Source organism: Eubalaena glacialis, chromosome 9 (assembly GCF_028564815.1).
Source record: "Eubalaena glacialis isolate mEubGla1 chromosome 9, mEubGla1.1.hap2.+ XY, whole genome shotgun sequence".
Classification (NCBI taxonomy): domain Eukaryota; kingdom Metazoa; phylum Chordata; class Mammalia; order Artiodactyla; family Balaenidae; genus Eubalaena; species Eubalaena glacialis.
Genome location: NC_083724.1, coordinates 57,776,954 through 57,796,990, shown reverse-complemented (window position 1 = coordinate 57,796,990; position 20,037 = coordinate 57,776,954). Strand labels below are relative to the sequence as shown.

The window sequence follows — 20,037 nt, the reverse complement described above, 5'->3', positions numbered from 1 at the left end:
AATGAAATTCATTTCAAAGACTGAGAATTCATTTGGTCTGGTTAATATATTAGGACCTGTAGGTCACTATAAAAGTAACTTTTGAACAGTGTCATTTTAAACTGACAAACACTGCATATCCCAGAAGAATTCCTCAGACAGGTTCCTTGGTCCCATGTACAGTACCTCTCTGCACTGGCTAAATGACAGGCTGTTCAAAACGCACTGCTGCACTCAGAGTTTGGAGACAATTAAGCAGATTACTTCCAACTTAATCTATGAGAAAAATGAAGTTAATTCACTGAAAGAAATGTCAGTACTAAATTAGAATCATAAATGGAATGGGATGGCAGCCTATATGTACTTAAAGTCTATTAAGTACAAAAAAATTGTCTGAGAAATACTGTTTTGGAAGTAAAAATTAGAGTGATTGGATTAATGACCTCTCACTTTATTTCCCTTTGCAATGTAACATTTCTAGTAATTCCCCCTGTCTAAGGCTGAAGATAGCCAACGCTTGTTTTTGTCTCCTTCTCAGTGCAGACCATTCTCTATCTTTAGAGATTTGACTGGTAGGAAGTTTACGTTATCCTGAAACGTACCTTCTATGTTGTACAGAACTTTCACCCAGAGCTTTTAAAATATGAAAGCTATCTTGATCCCAGTCTTTTCAATGTAAATACTTAGTTCTTTTAGCTATTCTTCATGTTGATTTTACATTTTGACTTCTACTCTAAAGATGCACCAGGTCCTGTTGGTATTATTCTTAAAGCACGAAGATGGAAAACAATATTCCAAGTAGAGAATAACCAGCCCGGTAAAACGGTAGCACCACCAGTCTTGTTCTAGATATCTTACTTCTAATAAAACATCCTACAGTGTAACTATTTGATAGCTACATTCTATTGACTAAGTTGGAGCTTACTACTCAATAAGAATCTATTACTACTGCTAAGCCCTATACTCTACAATCTGTCTTCAATGCATCCTCCGTCCAAGAACGTAAGAACTTGTTTAATAAGTTATTGAAATTAACACGAACTTGACTATAGTTTTTAACTTTTCTGATAACCGTGACGAATGAAACCTTAACAGGATTCTTTATCACATCCATATAGGATCATGATTTTTTCTAGATGCTTATACCAGCTTTTTGTTATCTGGGACTCTTATCCAGAAACTCATCTATTTTATTTATTTCATACTTTACTCTGTATAGTCCTTTTCTCTTTTTGAAGATATGAATGACATTTACTAAGCTTCTGATATCTTATGTCTCAAAGAAAGTTCAGCTACCATATCTTTAAGTTGCCAGCACTGAACCAATTCCATCATGTAAAATTATTTTGGACAGATAATTTTAGTCTTCTCATGCATGTTGGGTTTAGACTAACATTCATTCTAATCAACACAAACTTCATTAAAAAATAACCAGGGCTTCCCTGGTGGCGCAGTGGTTGAGAATCTGCCTGCCAATGCAGGGGACACGGGTTCGAGCCCTGGTCTGGGAAGATCCCACATGCCGCGGAGCGGCTGGGCCCGTGAGCCACAATTACTGAGCCTGCGCGTCTGAAGCCTGTGCTCCGCAACGAGAGGCCGCGATAGTGAGAGGCCCGTGCACCGCGATGAAGAGTGGCCCCCACTTGCCACAACTAGAGAAAGCCCTCGCACAGAAACGAAGACCCAGCACAGCCAAAATAAATAAATTAATTTAAAAAAAAAATGATTTACTTTAAAAAAAAAAAAACCAAATAAACGCTAAGATATTGTGATTTATGTTCTAACATTGTACCAAACTCAGGTCTATCCCTTGGAAAGTCTTATTCCAAAACCAACTAAGAGCCCCTAAAACTGTAAAAAATTTAATAAGCCTTAGTTCACTTAGTGTTTAAAGCTTCTTACCCTATTTCTACACTGTGCCATTCTATACAATTTTTTTTTTTTTTTGGCCAAATAATAACTCCTTTATTGGCCAGAATCAGGTCCCAGGTAGCAGGTTTCTGAGTTATTTCTTCTTTTCTCCAAGAAACAGAATAAAAACTTGAAGCAAATCAAGAACTCTACTTGTTGACAGCCGATATACAGATAGCTTAAGTCCTCCACTCTTGCTTCTTCGCCATGGTATTCATAAACCCAGACACTGGTTACTATTAACACATCAACTCCAATCCCTTTCTATCCCAGGCTCGATTTACCAATATTGCCAGTCCTGGCCAATCCCAGATCTTAATACTCATTCTAGTTGTTGGTTCTATTATCATCTACTATGGTAAAAAACAGTATGATTGCACATTTGAAATAAGCCATGTTGGCAAGTTAACTACAACCATAAGAAGTATCAGAAAAGATGAAAGGGATCTACTTTTGACCCCTTTCCAGGTATCCTGGAAATCTGAGTTGACACCAATCTTTTATACCATTTTTGTTAAGAAAAATCCAAACCATTTTAGGATCTTGAACTCACACCTGATAAAGACTTGGTTTCATACTTTCTATACATATTAAAATGTCACTTGAATGAAGGCAAAGATCATTTAGTGTTGAATAAACACTACATCTTTCCCCATAGTAACTTTTACACTAGGATTTTGAAAATAGGTAAGGAAAATAATTCAGTGTTAAAGTCTAAGCCGTCAAAGCAAGTTCTTAATACTGTTATCACATGAACATTTAAAAACATTTTGTTGTATAAAATGGATGACTAATAAGAACCTGCTGTATAAAAAAATAAATAAAATAAAATTCAAAAAAAAATTTTTTGTTGGGAGACAGGGATTGGGAAGTGATTGCCGGGCATATAGTTTTTTGGGGGAAAATAAAAATGTTCTAAGAGTAGTGTGTGATAATGCACAATCCTATGAATATATTAAAGATAGTGAATTGTACCCTTTAAATGTATAAATTTTATGTGAATTATCCCAATAATAGCTTGTAGAAAATATTTCAACCTCATTCTAAAGGCTATTACAGGGACTTCCCTGACCGTCTGATGGTTGAGACTCTGCACTTCCACTGCAGGGGGCATGGGTTCGATCCCTGGTTGGGGAACTAGGATCCCACATGCCCCGCGGCATGGCCAAAATAAATAAATAAATGAATGAATGCTATTACATTACACACTGTTATATACTTTCTAGAATATTATTAAAATACATAGCAAAAACCCTAATAGAGGACCAGACAAAGAGAAATCCTTACATGTTGAATTAAGCCAGGTATTAGGATACCCAAAACAACAAACCACTTAGGAGCCAGATGCTAAATGTTGACGAGCTCTTATTATATTACAACCACTAAACAAACAAAAATAAAAACAAATGGTACTAGACTGAACATGACCCCTAGATGATTTCTTCTGAAAGACTATTATTTGAAAACAATCTTGAGATGGAAGATTTTGCTTCTACAAACAAAAACATGAATGAAGTCCTCAATAGCATGAGCACTTACTCATCATACTCGATACGATAAATAACGTCTTCATCAGCAGCAACAGAATCTGAATTAGACGTAGAGGGTACATGGTCCAATTTATTTGTGTTCTCTTTGGAATTATGATTTATATTTCCATTAGTCCTTTTATAAGAACTGCCATTCTTCAGTGGAGTTTTGCCACGTGAGTGTCCATCAGAAGCTCTAGTAACACTATGTATACGTGCTTCAAACCAAGCACCAAGGGCAACATCTCTGGCATCCACCAATTCATTTACCTAAAAAAAAGTTTAAAATTAGTTAATGAAGCGTAATTTCATCTACTGCTTTAAAAACATTAATATAACTCAAGTTATTTTGAGGGTTATCATAGTTAATATTTGCAGATATTTATGTTTAAAGTAATTTCAAAGATTAGAACGAAACTATTCTTTTTGGACTATACTGTCAAATCTGTTATTTACTAATATGAAAATTAACTTTCCTCCCAATATCCTTCAATGAAATAGGTATTTTCTTTAACTATTCCTTACCCATATCTATATTAGACCTTTAAAATATAATTCTTGTGTACCCAAGAGTCATTCTGGCATGTCATTCATTAAGAATGTCACTAACAAAAAGCCAGAACTTTGAAGTATTATGACTGTGATATTAATTTGTTCCATTAATTTCTTCAGAATCCTACAGATAATTTACAGTCAGTCCAACCAGAAAACACAGTATTAAACAGAAAACTCGAAAACGAGGGACTTCCACACATGTACAAAGGAAAGAATCTAGTGAATCTACCTATACAAAATGGAGATAAGTTCCACCAACAGCAAGTCACTAGCAAATGCATTATTTTAGTACCTCAAAGAACAAAGAAAATATAAAGAGAACAGAGCTATAAAGATGCAAAATGTATGTAGTCAACTCTAGTGGATGATCCAGAACTAAACCATACAATCTAACAAAAGGAAAACAGGGTATTAGAAGACAGGTATACCAGAGAAATTTAGAGTTACCTAAGGAATCGCGTTTAAAAAAAAAAAAAATCCTGTCCTAAAAGAGCTGAGGGAATTGGTCTAAAGGTCAAAGCCCTTTCAGGAGCAACAACCAAGAGACATCCCTTCAACTTTTTAAAAAGTCGTTAAAAAGAAGAAAAAAAAAAAAAAAGACATAACTAATACAAGATCATTACCTAATCAAGCTAGCTCTTCCTGAGGGTCTAAGACCACTTAAGGTATCCAACAGAATTCTGACAGATGGTATCACATGGGGTAGGGGTGCGGGTGAGTATGTACTAAAGTTAATACCCATATACCAGGTATTATGCAAGGCTCCTTTAGTTAGGCTTGTCTAACTAACCTTAATAATTAATAAATCATATTTTACAGGGTAAGGAAACAAAGGCTCTGACAAGTTAACTTGCTCCAAATGAAAGTTAATAAAATGTAAAACTAGGATTTGAAGACACCTTGACCTTAAAGCTTATGTTTTTGCTACTATTCATTACTATACATTTTGTAAGGCTATAGCTACCATAGTGATTCCTCTGATGGATCTCAGCAAAGTTGACTGAAAACATTCTGGAAAGAAGTGACCATTCTCGATGCCATTAGGACATTTGTGATTCATGGGAAGACGTCAAAATATCAACATTAATAGGATTTAGAATACATTGATTCCAACCCTCATGGATGACTTTGAGGGGTTCAGGACTTCAATGTGATGGAAATAGCAAGAGAACTAGAATTAGAAGTGGATCCTGAAGATGTTGGTGAATTGCTGTAATTTCATGGTAAACCTTGAATGGATACGGAGTTGCTTCTTATGGATGAGCAAAGAAAGTAGTTTCTTGAGATGGAAGCTACTCCTGCTGAAGATGCTGTAAAGATTGTTGAAACAGCAAAGGATTTAGAATACTATATAAACTTAGTTGATAAAGCAGTGGCGGGGTTTGAGAGGACTCAACTCCAATTTTGAAAGACGTTCTATTGTGAGTAAAATGCTATCCAACAGCCTTGTATGCTACAGAAAACTTGTTTGTGAAAGGAAGAGTCAATCTATGTGACAAAGTTGTTTGTGAAAGGAAGAGTCAATCTATGTGACAAAGTTGACAAAGTTGCTGTCTTATTTAAGAAACTGCCACAGCCACCACCACCCTGATCAGCCAGCGGCCATCAACACGGACGCAAGACCCTCCACCAGCAAAAAGATCACGACTTGCTGAAGGCTTAGATGGTTATTTTTAAATAAAGCATTTTAAAATTAAGGTATGTACATTTTTAAAAGAAATTATGCTGTTGTACATTTAATAGGCTATAGTATAGTGTAAATGTAATTTTTGTATGCACTGGAAAACAAAAAACTTGTTTGACTTCTTTACTGCGATATTCTTTTTTGCAGTCGTCTGGAGCCAAACCCGTATTATCTCCAAGATATGCCCGTAGCCACATTTAGAGAAGAGTCTTTCATGTCCAAGTATTTGATAAAAACTCAAACAAAAAAACCCCAAGTATGGGAGGCAAGGAAAAATCATTAAAAAATAAAACAGTACCAAGAGCAAATACTTGAGAAATTACCATAGCTAGCTGTAGCACTTTGTATGTTCTGTGGAAAACACACAAGCTCTGCAGATAAACCTCAGTTTAAGCCCTTGCTTATCACCTACTAGATGTAACCTTGAACAAGTTACTTAACCTGTCCCAGCCTCAGCTTCTTTTATAAAGTAACATACTTTGCAGTAATATTGAGATTAGGTGACAAATCTGTATGATGTGCCAACCTAGCAAGCATATAGTAGGAACAAATGAAATAACTCTCCTTCCACTAAGTATCAACATATGTCCTATGTTAAAACTTATTAAAACTCATAGTATGGTCTTATTACCATACCATGCTTATTTAGTAAATACATTAGCCATTTAACGTTATATACGTTACCTCCTTTAAAAATTACAATGCAACGTCATTCTTATTTTCCAATTAGGTTCAGAAGTGAAATACACTTGCCCTCAGAAGATACACAGCTAGAAATGGGAGCTAAGCTGATAAAGGTTTCTCTAACTCTGAACATGATTTTCTCATTATACCGTGTTTCTTCAGAGTTACAAATCAAAACACAATATGGTTCCATTTATATAAAGTTCAGAAAGAGGAAAATTAGGGATGCATACATAGGTTAAAGGTTATTAGAGGTTAAGTGTAATAAAAGGTTAAAGTGGGCTTCCCTGGTGGCGCAGTGGTTGAGAATCTGCCTGCCAATGCAGGGGACACGGGTTCGAGCCCTGGTCTGGGAAGATCCCACATGCCGCGGAGCAACTAGGCCCGTGAGCCACAATTACTGAGCCTGCGCGTCTGGAGGCTGTGCTCCACAACAAGAGAGGCCGCGAGAGTGAGAGGCCCGCGCACCGCGATGAAGAGTGGCCCCCGCTCGCCGCAACTAGAGAAAGCCCTCCCACAGAAATGAAGCCCCAACACAGCCAAAAATAAATAAATAAATAAATTTATTTTAAAAAATAAATAAATAAAAGGTTAAAGCTAATAAAAAGTAAAGAAATGACTACCATAGAAGTTTGGGTAGTAGTTACAACTAGGGAGGAGGGAGTTTAATAAAGAGGGGCACATGAGAAGCTCCTGGCGTACTGCTGTTCTATTTCTTAATTTGAGTGGTATTTATGGACACTGACTTCATAATATCTTGTTAAGTTCTACTCTTATTTGTTGTCTATTACATTTCATGATCAACAAGGTTAAATAAAGCAGCACTGCACTATAGACAAAAGACAGGAAATATAAGAAATCCATGATTTTTACTTAGTAATTACTGATAATTTTCCTCTTTATTTGCTACAATAAGCATAGACATGTAAAAAGTTTTAACAGTGCGACACACTTAGCTAAACCCTAAAAGCTTACTATCATCATGCTAAACAGTTATTATTTAAGCCAGAATGAGTCATTTCAATAGTAAGATCTGATGTGAGTCATACAAAGCTTCCACATGTAAAAACCAGAATTAAAACCAATTCAGGCATCAGAGGTCCACCTGGTTGCAGAAATAAATTACTTCCTAGAGTGTGATTCAATGTGTTGTACAATGGGAATGGATGGACCCAGCCTCTGCACAATCTTCCACAGACTTTCTAAACATGATAGTGATATCTGGTTTTTTACAACATGTGAAAAGCTATCTGAAATTGACCAAATATCCCTCAAAGTTATCAAATAGGGCAAAACAAGACTGATATTGGATAACAACTTCAGATTAAAATTTCACCTTAAAGTTTGAATGTTTACCTATGTCTGTTTTGAGTACACTACTTTGAAAATCCACTTTTTGTGCCTGCTTATCATGAGGTCCAAAAATATTCTTAGGCAAAAGGAAGGGAAAGCCTCCAAATCTGTTTGCTCATCCATAAAGAAAAATCTTTATAAAGCAAAAATTACACAGGCAAGAATTCATGAAGAGGAAAAAAAACAAACCTCCCAATTTTTAAATGATTCAGACACAATTTAATGAAAGTTTGATATACTCACTATTCAGAGACTCGCTCTAAGGAAAACAGACAAAATTCAAAGCAAACTCAAAATAAGTCAAAAGTAGAAGCCTCTGAGCATTTTCAGGCTAGCCCAAAAGAATATCTAATATAATTATGAAGGCAGAGGGCAATATCATCTGTTTACCCCTCATTTCTAGTATCTAGTACAAATATACACAAAATATCTAAATATTCAATGAATGCATTATCCAGAAATAAGCCCTTCTATACGAAAAAGTCACTAGTCAAAATTTCAAATATCTATGACAATTACCGAGGTTCATCCAAAAAAGCAAGTAAGTTTGTGTTAGCCTCTTCAACTAAAGAGGAAGGTTAAGTGCAGCTTTGACTAAACATATTACTTTACAAATAACAGTAGCCTTTTGAGAGTTTACATGCCAGGTTCCAAGTGTATTTCTAAATGAGGAAAGGGAGACAATGTACTTACTTGCCAAATTTGTCCAACTCAGAAAGTGGCTGAATTGAAATTTGAAACCAAGTCTGACAACAAAGCTCAAGTCCTTAACATCTATGCTATATATTAATATGAAATATAAGAGATGTTTAAAAAACAAAACAAAACAAAACCAAGTACTAGAAATAGGTGACAGCCAAAGTGCTAACACTGCAAATAAAAAGCAAAGATCTGCTAAGAGAAGTAGTTTCTCATGATGTTTGTCTGAATTAGTTTGGGGGAGGGGACACAACTGGGTATTGAGAAGTGTGCTAAACAGAGAATTTAAATCGACCTTAACTACTTAACCTTGATTAATCTCAGATCTGCAGATTCATAAGCTGGTCCTCCTATGAAAACAAATTCATACCTACATGGCCCAAAACAAATCAAGTCAAAAGTAGCAGCTTCTAAACTGTTGCCCTTAAAAGTTAAAATGTAATAATGTAAGCTTAATATGGACACAGATGGTTACATATTTATAGATACATGGATATACAGGAGTTAGTATACATACTACATATATTTCCTTGCTCTGTCAGCTGAGGGCCCTAAAAACAAGAACACCCCAGTAGCAAGGAGCACCTAGAGCCCAGATCTTAGTTTCCAATACCATTCTCCAATTAAAGGAACCAAGGCTCCTTGGAGAAATGGTTGACTGCAGGACTGGGGCAGGAAACTTACAAGATGAGCCCGAAAGAAAAGCGCTAGGGCTAGTGCCAGTGCCAGAAAGAAAGCGCTTTAACGAAAATCAAAGAAACCCAAAATAATGGGGGTATATGGAAGGGACACAGGAGAAAAAATATCCATACTGATGTCAATAAATGACTGAAGAAATGGAGAAGAGACAAGTCTCCCACATAAAAGAATTCCCAATAATTTTTGTAGATAATCTGACTATATGCAGTTTGGGCTGCATAGAATGACTTCATCTCAAAAAAATACAGTATGTAAAGGGGGGTGGGGGAAAGTAAACTGACAGTGAAGAAATGTGACACACACTACACCTTGGCCGGGTAATTGTGGTTCACATCAACAGTAGTAAGTTACTATTGATGTAAAACCTAAATTATAATCACCAAATAGAATGTCGACAGTACAGTGCCCTAGATATGCGATGAAAATAGCACTTCGCCTCTGTGCTCTTCCTCCCAAAATATGTAAATCCAGTCTAATGATGAGGAAAACAAATGAATCCTAACATGGCATTTTACAAAATACCTGACCAATACTCCTCAAAACTGTCAAGATAATCAAATACAAAGTCTGAGAAACTGCCACAGCCAAGTGGAGCTTAAGGAGACGTGACAACTATCTTAGTATAATACTAATGTAAATGTAATATGGTGTCCTAGATGCGATTCTGGAACATAAAAGACATTAGGTACAAGCTAAGGAGATATGGTTCATTAATTATAACAAACCTGCCACACACTAATGTAAGATGTCAACAGCGCAAACCAGGTGTGGGATATATGGAAACTCTGTAGTATCTTCCCAATTATGCTGTAAATCTAAAACTGTTCTAAACTAACAAGTTTATTTTTAAAATAATACGAAAAAATATCAAGTAGAAAGTTTTGGCAACTGAAAGAGTGATGAAATCAATGAGTGACGTAGACAACAATTTGGCAAGTGGGCTTTCAATATTAACAATTCAATCTGAACTGTGAGCACTACATAAGGCACTAATTTATGTAAGTTTTGTGCATATCATGTAAGTTTATTCCCAGACTTTTGTTTTGTTACTATACTTTTTTCTTTTACTAAATGATCATAGTAAGGAAAGCTACTGGTAAACAGCCACTCTGCTGATGGCTCATAATGCTCTAAGGTATTTTCTCAGCTTTCCAGGTATTTCTAAGTAAAGACTGCCTTCTCCAGTATTTACAACACTTTGTTTTCTGCTTATCTGTATTATCTAGCACTTCTAGAAAGATGTTAAACAATAGCATTAACGGGCTTCTTTGTCTGGCTCCTGTCTTTAATGGGAATGTTTGTGGCTTTTCCCCACCATTAAGCATGATGCTGGGTGTGGTTTAAAATATTCATCTATTCCATCTGTTCCTCTTACCAAGGATTTTTTAAAAAAATCAGAAATGAATTCAAATTTTTATTTAGATGCAGAAAACAGATTAGATCATGTTTTCTTTGGTTTATTAATATGAAATATTAAAATATTTCTTAACAATGAACTATCCCACTTCCTGACAAACCACAATTAGTCAACGTATGTTCTTCTAATATACAGTTATAATTTTATTTGCAAAACATAACTGAGGTTTTACATCAATATGTAGTGATACTAGTGTGCTTTTTATCATGTTTTAAGTATCAGTATTACACTAAATTTATAGAACAAATGAAAGCTTTCCTTTTTTTACATTTGTGGGTCAATTTAGATATCTTTGTGGGTTTAAAGCAATTCATCAGCGTAGCCAGGCCAGGTACTTTGATACAACTCTTTGCCAGTTTTGATTCTTTCCATTTTTATGGATCTGTTTGCATTTTTCCATAGATCTCTATTTGCATTTTCTTAATTCATTTTGTCTACCAATCTTTAATTTTTAGCCTTGAAAAAGCTCTGAAAAATTAAGTTTGGGTCCCAGTTTATCCCAACCAGTAAGAATTAAGAAAAAATATATGGATAGAAAAAGATGGAGCAAAACTGTCAATTATTCCTACAAAATTTACTGGAATTTGAAGAAATTGCTGGATAACAAAGGTCAATAAATAAATCAATTGCATTTCTACATACCAAACAAATCACAATTTTAAAAGGCAACCATTTGTAACAGCATCAAAAACAAAGCTGCTAGAAATAAGTCAAAGATATGTAAACAGAAAAGTAATTGAGAAAGATGTCAAAGATCTAAATTAATGGAGACATCTATCATTCGTGAATGAAGGACTCAACATTGTAAAGATGTCAATTCCCCAAGCTGATCTACAGATACAATATGCATCGAAATTCCACCAGCACTTTTATTTCTAGGTAAAAATTCCTGAAGAAATTCTTGAACATGTATACCAGGATACACATAGTTGGTTCAAAACAGCACAGTTCATAACAGCTAAAACTGGAAACAGCCCAAATACCTATTAATCATGGATTAGATAAATGTATCGTGGCATGTTAATAAAACGGAATAACATAATAGTGAAAAATAAAATATCTATATGCAAAAAAGTAAAAGTTCAAATACAGGCAAAACAAAACATTGTTTAGAGATACATACATAAGTAGTAACACTAAAGAAAAATAAAATGACCATACAAGTGAGAACAAGTAGTTTACCTCTTAGGGAGAGGGAGATATGTTCTGGTAGGGGCACACAGGAGGCTTTAAAAAGGAACTACTTAACCTTGGTGGAATTACACAGGTGTTTGCTTTATTATTCTCTGCACTGTGCATACACATTTTATACATTTGTCTACATATCTTTCACTAGTATTTCAAGATTACTTTTAAAAGTTAAAATATTAACAGCCCAATCTTTACTCTCAAACAGCAATCAATGTTTTCTTGTTCACAACACCCTGAAGAGAACATATCTATATTCTCACAATTAACCAGAAGTCTGAGGAAGACAACATACCTTGTATAGTCCAATGCCAGGATCAATAAGAAAATCATGAGTTGATGTAGACGGCTGACCGGAAGGTCCCACCCTTGGGGTTTTCTTTACTTTAGGTGGACTATTAGAACAGGGTTTGGCCTGTACATCAGTCTGTTTAGATGTGCTAGGAAGGTCAGGGTCTGGACGAACTAGCAGCTGAATTATATCATTCAGTCCAACATCATAATCAAATAAAGTATATCCATTTTCTAACTAGAAAAAAAGGATAGAAAAAGATTAAAATGCTTCTCTCAAAACTCAATCTTTCTACATCCTTAGTTACTCAAATGTCCTAGCTAAATTATTAAAATAAAATACAGAGCACTGCAATTTAGTGATTGTGAAGCCATTCCTATGGCCTCTGATGACAGCATCTTCTCAGGACCTCAATAAATTCTTAAGAACCATTCTATATCAACTATAGGGAAATCTGATAGCCACTGACACCAAAAATGTATCACTGCTGCTGCGACCTCATCACCTAGGCAGAAAAACTCTAAACTTCAACAAGTTTTGTGTATTTTAATGAATCTACAAGAAAGGTGAATTTTGAAAGTGAACTGTTTCATGACCTTGTGTTCCTAAAGACATTTAACCATTTTATCTTTCTGAAGAGTAATTTTAAAAAATCAAGCGGAAAAAAAATTCAAGCAGGAATAATTACAATTCTTGCTTATGCTACTCCAACTTGCTCAAAGTTCTCTATAAAGGTGATCAAGTTGTATTATGAAAAGTATTCCAGGATGACTAGTGAATAAATTATCTTGCAACTTACCCATATTTTGGCAAGGTCTCTATAAAGGACTGAATGGCGTCCACCAGCCCCACCCCCAACCCCTCCCAAATACGGTGAAGTCCTAATCCCAAGTAACTCAGAATGCGACCTTATTTATTTGTAAATAGGATCTTTACAGATGTAATCAAGTTAAAACTAGATGATAAGGGTGGGCCCTAATCCATTGTGATTGGTGTCCTTATGAAAAGTTTAAATTTGGACAGACACAAGGGGAGAAAATAGCCACGTGACTAGAGTGACACATTTACAAGCCAAGAACACCAAGGATTGTTAGCAAACATCAAGAAGCTAAAGGAAGCAAGGAAGGATTCTTCCTTAGAGCCAGAGATAGCATGGCCCTGCTGACAACCTGAGTTCTGGCTTACAACTTCCAGAACTGCTGGACAATAAATTTGTTGTCTTAACCCACCTAGGGTTTGGTACTTTGTTACGGAAGCCCTAGGAAACTAAGTCTCCATTTTGTTTCTTTATAAAAGTCAGTTGGCCATTTCTCTAAACTCCTTGAAGTTCAGAACTACCATTTCCCCAAAAACATTACCAATTTAATCCCTAGTCATTCTTCCCTCTTTGTATGTTAATACCTGTCATCATTCACAGCTCTAACACAATAAAGCCATATGTGAGAAGTCAACCAAAGAGAAATGAATGAGAATCTGTCCTTGAATGACAAACTTACTAATGTACTAGGTAAGGTAACTTTAATTCAAGTGGTCCAAGAGTACACTTGGCACAATCCTGCACACTACAGGTGTTCACACCGTTAAACAGAACAAGGGATTGAGAAATTCAAATTTTCCAGTGAGGGAATTAAATGAGACATTATCTCACAGATTAGTTAACATGCTTACTTCAAATAAGTCTAAGGAGTCTTCCAAGTCAGTAAGTAGATAAGCCCTTATAGGGACAGGATGTTAACATGGCTTATCTGATTCAAAAAACAAGAACTCCTGGGAAAACCTCAAGGAACAAAAAACTACACATTCACACCTTCATTTTGACTTTCTCCAACAGCATCCCCTTCCCTCCCCCCCACCCCCAAGTAAGAACACACCAATTCTGTAACAACTGAAAAAGCACAACTTTGATTAAACATACAGCTGTTGCACATTATGACAACTACAAAAAAATGTCATGTTCAAAGTAGGGAAAAAACTAACAGCACAGAACATGCAAATTAACTGGTAGGGCATGCCCCAAAATGAAGATAGCTGTTAAGGTGATGAAATAATTGGAAATCCAAAGTATTTCCATAAACACTTTTCCACTGAAATTTGAGGTGTCAGTGAGAGGGACCTTGGGGGCATTCTTATACCCAACCCCTCTGACTAGTTTCTAGGAAGTGATCAGAGTAAATATAAGCTGCTTAAAGTGAGACTTGGTTTGAAAGGAAAAGTAGTATCTTAAGTCATAGTGAAGCGCTAAGCATATGAAGGCATGAAGCCCTGTAATAGAAATTAGGCCCACAATTAACAAGTAACCACTTTTCCTCAATTACTCACGCTCGCTAGGATAGCGACTTTTACCCAGATTATATAGTGCTTCCTAATTCATAGGTACCCTCCCAGTTTTCCTGAAACAGTGATTACTATTCACCGCACAGAAAGTTCCACAGAGTTAGGCTATTGTGAAGAGTTGCGAAGACTGTTGGAATGTTATTTTAAAAGTACTGGAAATTCCCTGGCGGTCCAGTGGTCCTTGCGCTTTCACTGCCGAGGGCGCAAGTTTGATCCCTGGTCAGGGAACCAAGATCTTGCAAGCTGCACAGCTAAAAAAAATAAGAATAAGTACTAAAGTTCTCCCAAATTTAATGAAAGTATAGATTGAAAATTACCTGCACTTAAAGTATGCTGAGTGGGGGAGAAAAGGACTGGGTAATTTGGAAATTACAAACACCTATGAGTTTCATGCATTTAACTATAGTCCATCAATGTCTCACAGCAGAAAATGTTTGATAACTGCCATCCTAGAAGATGGGGTTGCAGAATTTACAACATTAGAGAGGCAGGACTAGTCCTAGAATTTTTTCCTTGAATTGGGTTGAAGGAAGAAATTCCAGGTAACAGTAAGAACGGCAACAATGATGCAAGGGAAAACTAGGAAGCAAACACGAATTGGCAGTGGCTGAGAAGGCAGAGAAATCATTCCCAAGGGGCTAATGATAAGGGATGCAGGTGGAGGGCATTACACTTTCACAGCATATACACTATAACACACACACACACACACACACTCCTTTAAGTAGGCAAACACTTTTACTTTGTACTCCATGTGAAAACTGAGTCCAGGGGCAAAAGGCAACTACTCAGTTTTTCTTCAGTTCTGGTTCATGCCCCACATCTACAATCTATTCTAAGAGTCCCTACAGTGGTACAGGGAAGGAAAGAGAAGGAGGAAGAGAATCCTTTCGAAGTAGGAAAAACTCTGGATTCTCAAAAAGATTTAGAGATCCACCAATATAACTCTTGCTTAAAAAAAACCCTCAACCCCCAGGGTGCAAACTCAACTTCCCAGAGAAGAATACCCAAATGAGGTTACCCTACTTTAACTGGAACTTACAGCCCTGAATTGCTGCTCTCCATTCTGACTCTCTAAAGTAGAGAGAATCACATAATTACAGAGCTTCTCAAGCTTCATTTGCATACAGACCACCTGGGGACCTTGTTAAAATACAGATTCTACTTCAGTAGGTCTGGTGTGAGGTTTCCAGGTGAAGCTAATGCTGTTGGTCCTGCTGATCCAGGGACCATACTTTGAACAGTAAGAAACTAGTATGAGGCTGACTATCCTTCAACATTCATTTTCAAACTCTGGTGCTCATCAGAGTCTCCCATGGGGTCTTGTTAAATTCAACCACTTGCAATTCTGGGGTGAGCTGAGCATCTATAATAAATATCCACAGGTGATTCTGATGTTTTCCAAGGATTAAAAGCGGCAGACCTAACACACAAAGGTGGGGGGAGGGGGGAGACCATTTACATCATGGACACTGTAAATTTGATTTTATTTATGACATTTTTCACTATGTGGCAGTAAGGCATCTTGAGGAAGGGGTGGCCTTTTTCTAATAAGCACAAAGGCATTTTACAGGATAAGGGCAGCCCTGTGACACCAATCCAATAGTAGGACACACTATCCTGTCCAAGGACTGTAAACACCAAAGAGGAAAGGAGAATAGAGATAATAATCACTGCCATGGCTACCTGTCAGCTCATAAGGAACAAACACAGCTTCAGCGATGTCTTCCTTCTGTCTCCAACTAAGTACAGCACCCAAGGTCCATTCCTAATTCCTACTGGTTTATCCCTATAGTGAAATCAAAGTAGGGAGTTATCAACTGTCCTGGGCTAGGGGTACATAATGTTGTTATCCTCAAGTTTTTCCCTGAACCTGGAATAGCCTCCTGGTTTCCTGAAAATGCACCCTGTTGCCTTGAATTTATCCCAATCCCTACCTTTTCCTAAAGACAGCCAGGTGCACATTTTCTTTTTATCGTATTTGATAATTAGACTGTAAGGGGTGTCGCCCAGGAATACATTTTCATGCTTCATTTCTATCTCTGGTGAAGTCACCAAAGTACCCCAGGAATTCATGTACTATTGTTCCTAGCTAGAAAATAAAATTCAATAAAATTGATTACATGCTTTTCACTTTTGACCAAAAGATAAAAAGGTGTCAGCCACTGGAGACATAGCAATATAAAGCTACATAGTGTTTAATACACATACATTTATTTCTAAAGCAAAGTTTACAACTAAATTGAACAGCTGTTTTTACAAGTCTAACACTAGAAGATCAATATAAAACTGGCTACTAACACATATCAAAGATGCCATCGTTTACTTGAAAACAAAAAAACCCCTGGCTCTTTCTCAGAGTGTAATCTTGTTACTCTGAAATTTCTGGGCAGTTTTCAAAGGGTAAGCCTAGGAAGGGGAGAAAAATATTCCTTTCAAACCCTTTGGCTGTAGGAAAACGGCTACTTTTACCAAATCAAAGAGAGTTACACTTATTTCAAACCACAGGATTGGAGCCAAACTATGATCTACCAACTGGAGGATGCCAACTTCTTTAGTGGATTAACGTTTTTTAAAAAAGAAAAAGGCAATAAAATAGGATGGGTCTGGGTCTCTAGGTACAGGCCATGTGAGTATGAAAAATCTTCTTCAATGGGCCAGACCAAGGCTAAACTGTTCAACTACCAGCGACGCCCACAGACACCCTCACCGCCAAAAAACACTTTCAGCCTTCAAGTATGTACCGCTGGCTATACTCCAATTGCTGTGTTAAAAGCTTGAGTGAGGGGTCTATTAGAAGGTGAAAAATAAGAGCAAAACGAATCTTTTACACTGCTTTTCGCTCTGCGAACAACCCTCTTGGCAAACACTGGGCAGTTTAAACCTGTCCCGGGTTACATCAACAGCTTCTTCAGCCCAGGTCTCTAATCTGTCCCACGACAGATATGATTCTAGGAAAAGAGGTGAGGGAAGCGAGAGCCAGAAGTTCTGTAAACCCTTCGAATCTTCAGTATATACAAATCCCTTCCACAGTGAGGAGACAGACTTCGGGTCTTGTGCCCCAGAGGGAGCAATGTATGTTTCCCCTCCTATTTGGGAGCCGGGAGCCCGGCAGAGATACGGAAGCGATACGAGCCGTGAGCCGGGTCAGCGCGGCCGGGAGCGGGGGCCTCCGACCCTCCCCACCCGCACTTCGGCATGGCCGCCAGAGCCCGCTGCCCTCCCCGCCCTCCAGGGGCCCCGGACCCCACCAAGCGCGGGAAGCGAGGGAACCCAGGCGCTCTGGCGGGCTGTGCCTGCGGCTGCTGACCCGCTTGGTAAGGGCGATGAGATCTCGGCGCGCGGGGCGCCCCCGCCGAGCGCACCTGCAACGGGGCCGGGCAGGACCCCGCTGCGCCCTGTAGGCGGGCCCAGGGCCGCACTCTGAGCCTCGCGGGTTGCCCACCCGAAGTGGAGCTAGGTGCGCTCTGCGCGCGCGGTGCACCAAGCCCTCCGGCCCGCCCAGCCCACGCATCCCCGTGGCGCCCCGCTGCCCTTGCTGGGCTTCCAGAGGGGTGCGGTGGGCGCGCCTCACCTGTTTGCCCCGGTAGAAGAGGCGCTGGCACTCGGGCCGCACGTCGAACAGCGCCCACACCCGTTCGCGCAGCTCCTCAATTGTGGCTTTCCGAGACACGTCCTCAATGGTGCGCGTCTGGGAGCCGTCGATGGTGCGAACCTGGATCCACATCTCGGCGCCGGGAGAAGGGGCCGGCTTCGCTTTGTCTCCCCCTGCGCTCCGGGCGCCGCGCCCCGCCCGGCCCGCGCCGCTTCTCCGGCTGCTCTGGCTCTCCGCGGCTGGCGGGCGAGCGCGCGCACAAGCGAGGAAGACCGACCAGACGCCGGGCCCGACAGGCGGCGGCGAATGCTAGACCGCGAGCCCACCTAAGAGAGCTGAGGAGGGAAGGAAACCGGAACCAGTCGGAAGCGCGGCTGCTTTCGCAGCCCCCGCCTCACAAATAGGAAACAGCCTTGTCTGCACCGCGCGGAGTGTTTACTTATAGAGCTCTAGCTCCCACATGGAGGTCACGGCGCCAACCCGGATCTCGCGAGATCTACGCCGGGCTCCGCCTTAAAGAGGAAGCGACCAGGGAAGTGGCTATAGACCTGAGGGAACTAAAATGGGCGGGTGCGGGGAGGGCGGGGCGGAGGGGCGGGGCCGCCGAGAGCCGTTACTTGCGCCTCAGCGTGCACCTGGGCCCTGGACACGCCCTCTAGTCTTCGGGTGTCTGGCGGTTAGAAGGCCGCCCACATGGGTTGCACCCTTGGTCTTGGTTTCGCGACCCAGAGCGCGAGCGACTCCTCAGGCTTAGCCGATTCGGTTCTGTGGTCTCAAAAACACACCAAAGATGAGAAACTCTGACGTGCACTTGTATGATCATGAAAAGCGGTGTGCGTGCGCGCGGGCGCGGCCTAGATTTGTGAGAAAGCACGTAAGGAAATGAACCCGCTTCACCGCGCTCAGCCAGACACCGCCAGCCACGCGGCCTGGTGGGGCCGGCCACCCAGGAAAGGCCTTGGGGATCCTTCTGCTTCGCGAACTCGTTTCCCGCCCGCCCGAATGCTGCCTTCGCGCGGAAACCAGCTTCCTGGGGTTTCCCGCCGCTGGGCCGAGGTGGCGGCCCTAGGCCTGCAGGCTGCGGGGCCGGGTGGGATCGCCCTCTACGGGCCCGCTGAGCTCGCAACCGGACCTCGGGCCACGGAGGCGTTGGTGCCGCCGCCCGGAGGGCCTCTTGCGGTTTCCGTTTGTGGACCTTCCGGGTTAGTGAGCATTTGGCCTAAGGGATTGCGGGGTCATGGAAAATGCTTTTAAAAGATGCAAAATTACACACCCCCGAAGAAGGAATTCCAGAGAGCCTACCAGGAATAAATTCTCCGAAACAGGCCCAAAGCAGGGTTACCTAACACACCTAACAGTGGGCTTATTTCAAATAAGGAGGGAGAGAGCATGTGAAGGTAGAAAAAATTATATATATAAGATTTTGACTTAATATTGGCCAAAATCCATAACGTGACTATTCAGGCTGGTGGCAATTATTACCCTAAAGGTAGAGCAGCATTTTTGTAATAACCACTTAAGATAACTGCAAGTACAGAGAAGTCCAGTAGTATGATAAAAAAAGATGGCCCAACACGGGAGGGACAGAAAAAAATGGAATACAGATACACACTTCGGTCTCTGCTCTTGTTGAAAATTTTACATTCACTGTATCCTCTAAATATAATTCATCTTGTCTGCTCCTGATTTAAGTAAAGCAAATACTGAGTATTCATTACATGTGTAAATATTAAACATGCTTATAACCTGCCCCAGTAAGAGATAGCTATTTGCTATTATAGGATATGCTATGCCATTGCGGAGGCATGTTAAGACTTTTTTTTTTAATTCTCCGCTCACAAAGAATTTACAATCCAATTCAGATAAGATTTAGAAAAAATGAAAATATTAAAGAATAATTTAGTACTAAATAGTCTGTTGTTGGTTAAAACAACAATTAGAGATGAGTGAAGGGGGACTAGAATGATCTGTGAGCTTAAAGATAGGGGTACAACTTGACCTGAGTTAAATGGTATATTGTAATGAAGGCAGCATTTAAGTGTTCAGTTCGCGGATTGAGATAGACCTGAATTGTAAACCCAGTTTTGCTGTTTTCTTAAAATGTGATCTTGGACGAAT

The 20,037-nt window shown here is 39.4% G+C and overlaps 1 protein-coding gene across 3 annotated transcripts in view; it reads right to left on the bottom strand.

Moving 5' to 3' along the window:
• The window catches only part of UHRF2 (ubiquitin like with PHD and ring finger domains 2), a 75,249-nt gene extending 56,869 nt beyond the window's left edge, over positions 1 to 18,380 (bottom strand). For 2 of the 3 annotated variants that reach the window (XM_061200407.1, XM_061200409.1), the window contains exons 1-3: positions 17,899 to 18,380; positions 11,994 to 12,227; positions 3,430 to 3,689 (exon numbers count right to left, since the gene is read on the bottom strand). In XM_061200407.1, the coding sequence (XP_061056390.1) occupies positions 3,430 to 3,689; positions 11,994 to 12,227; positions 17,899 to 18,051 (647 nt within the window). In that variant the 5' untranslated portion in view covers positions 18,052 to 18,380. The remainder of the gene's footprint in view (positions 1 to 3,429; positions 3,690 to 11,993; positions 12,228 to 17,898) is intronic. The other variant, XM_061200410.1, reaches the window with a different exon arrangement.
• Between the last annotated feature and the right edge of the window lie 1,657 nt (positions 18,381 to 20,037).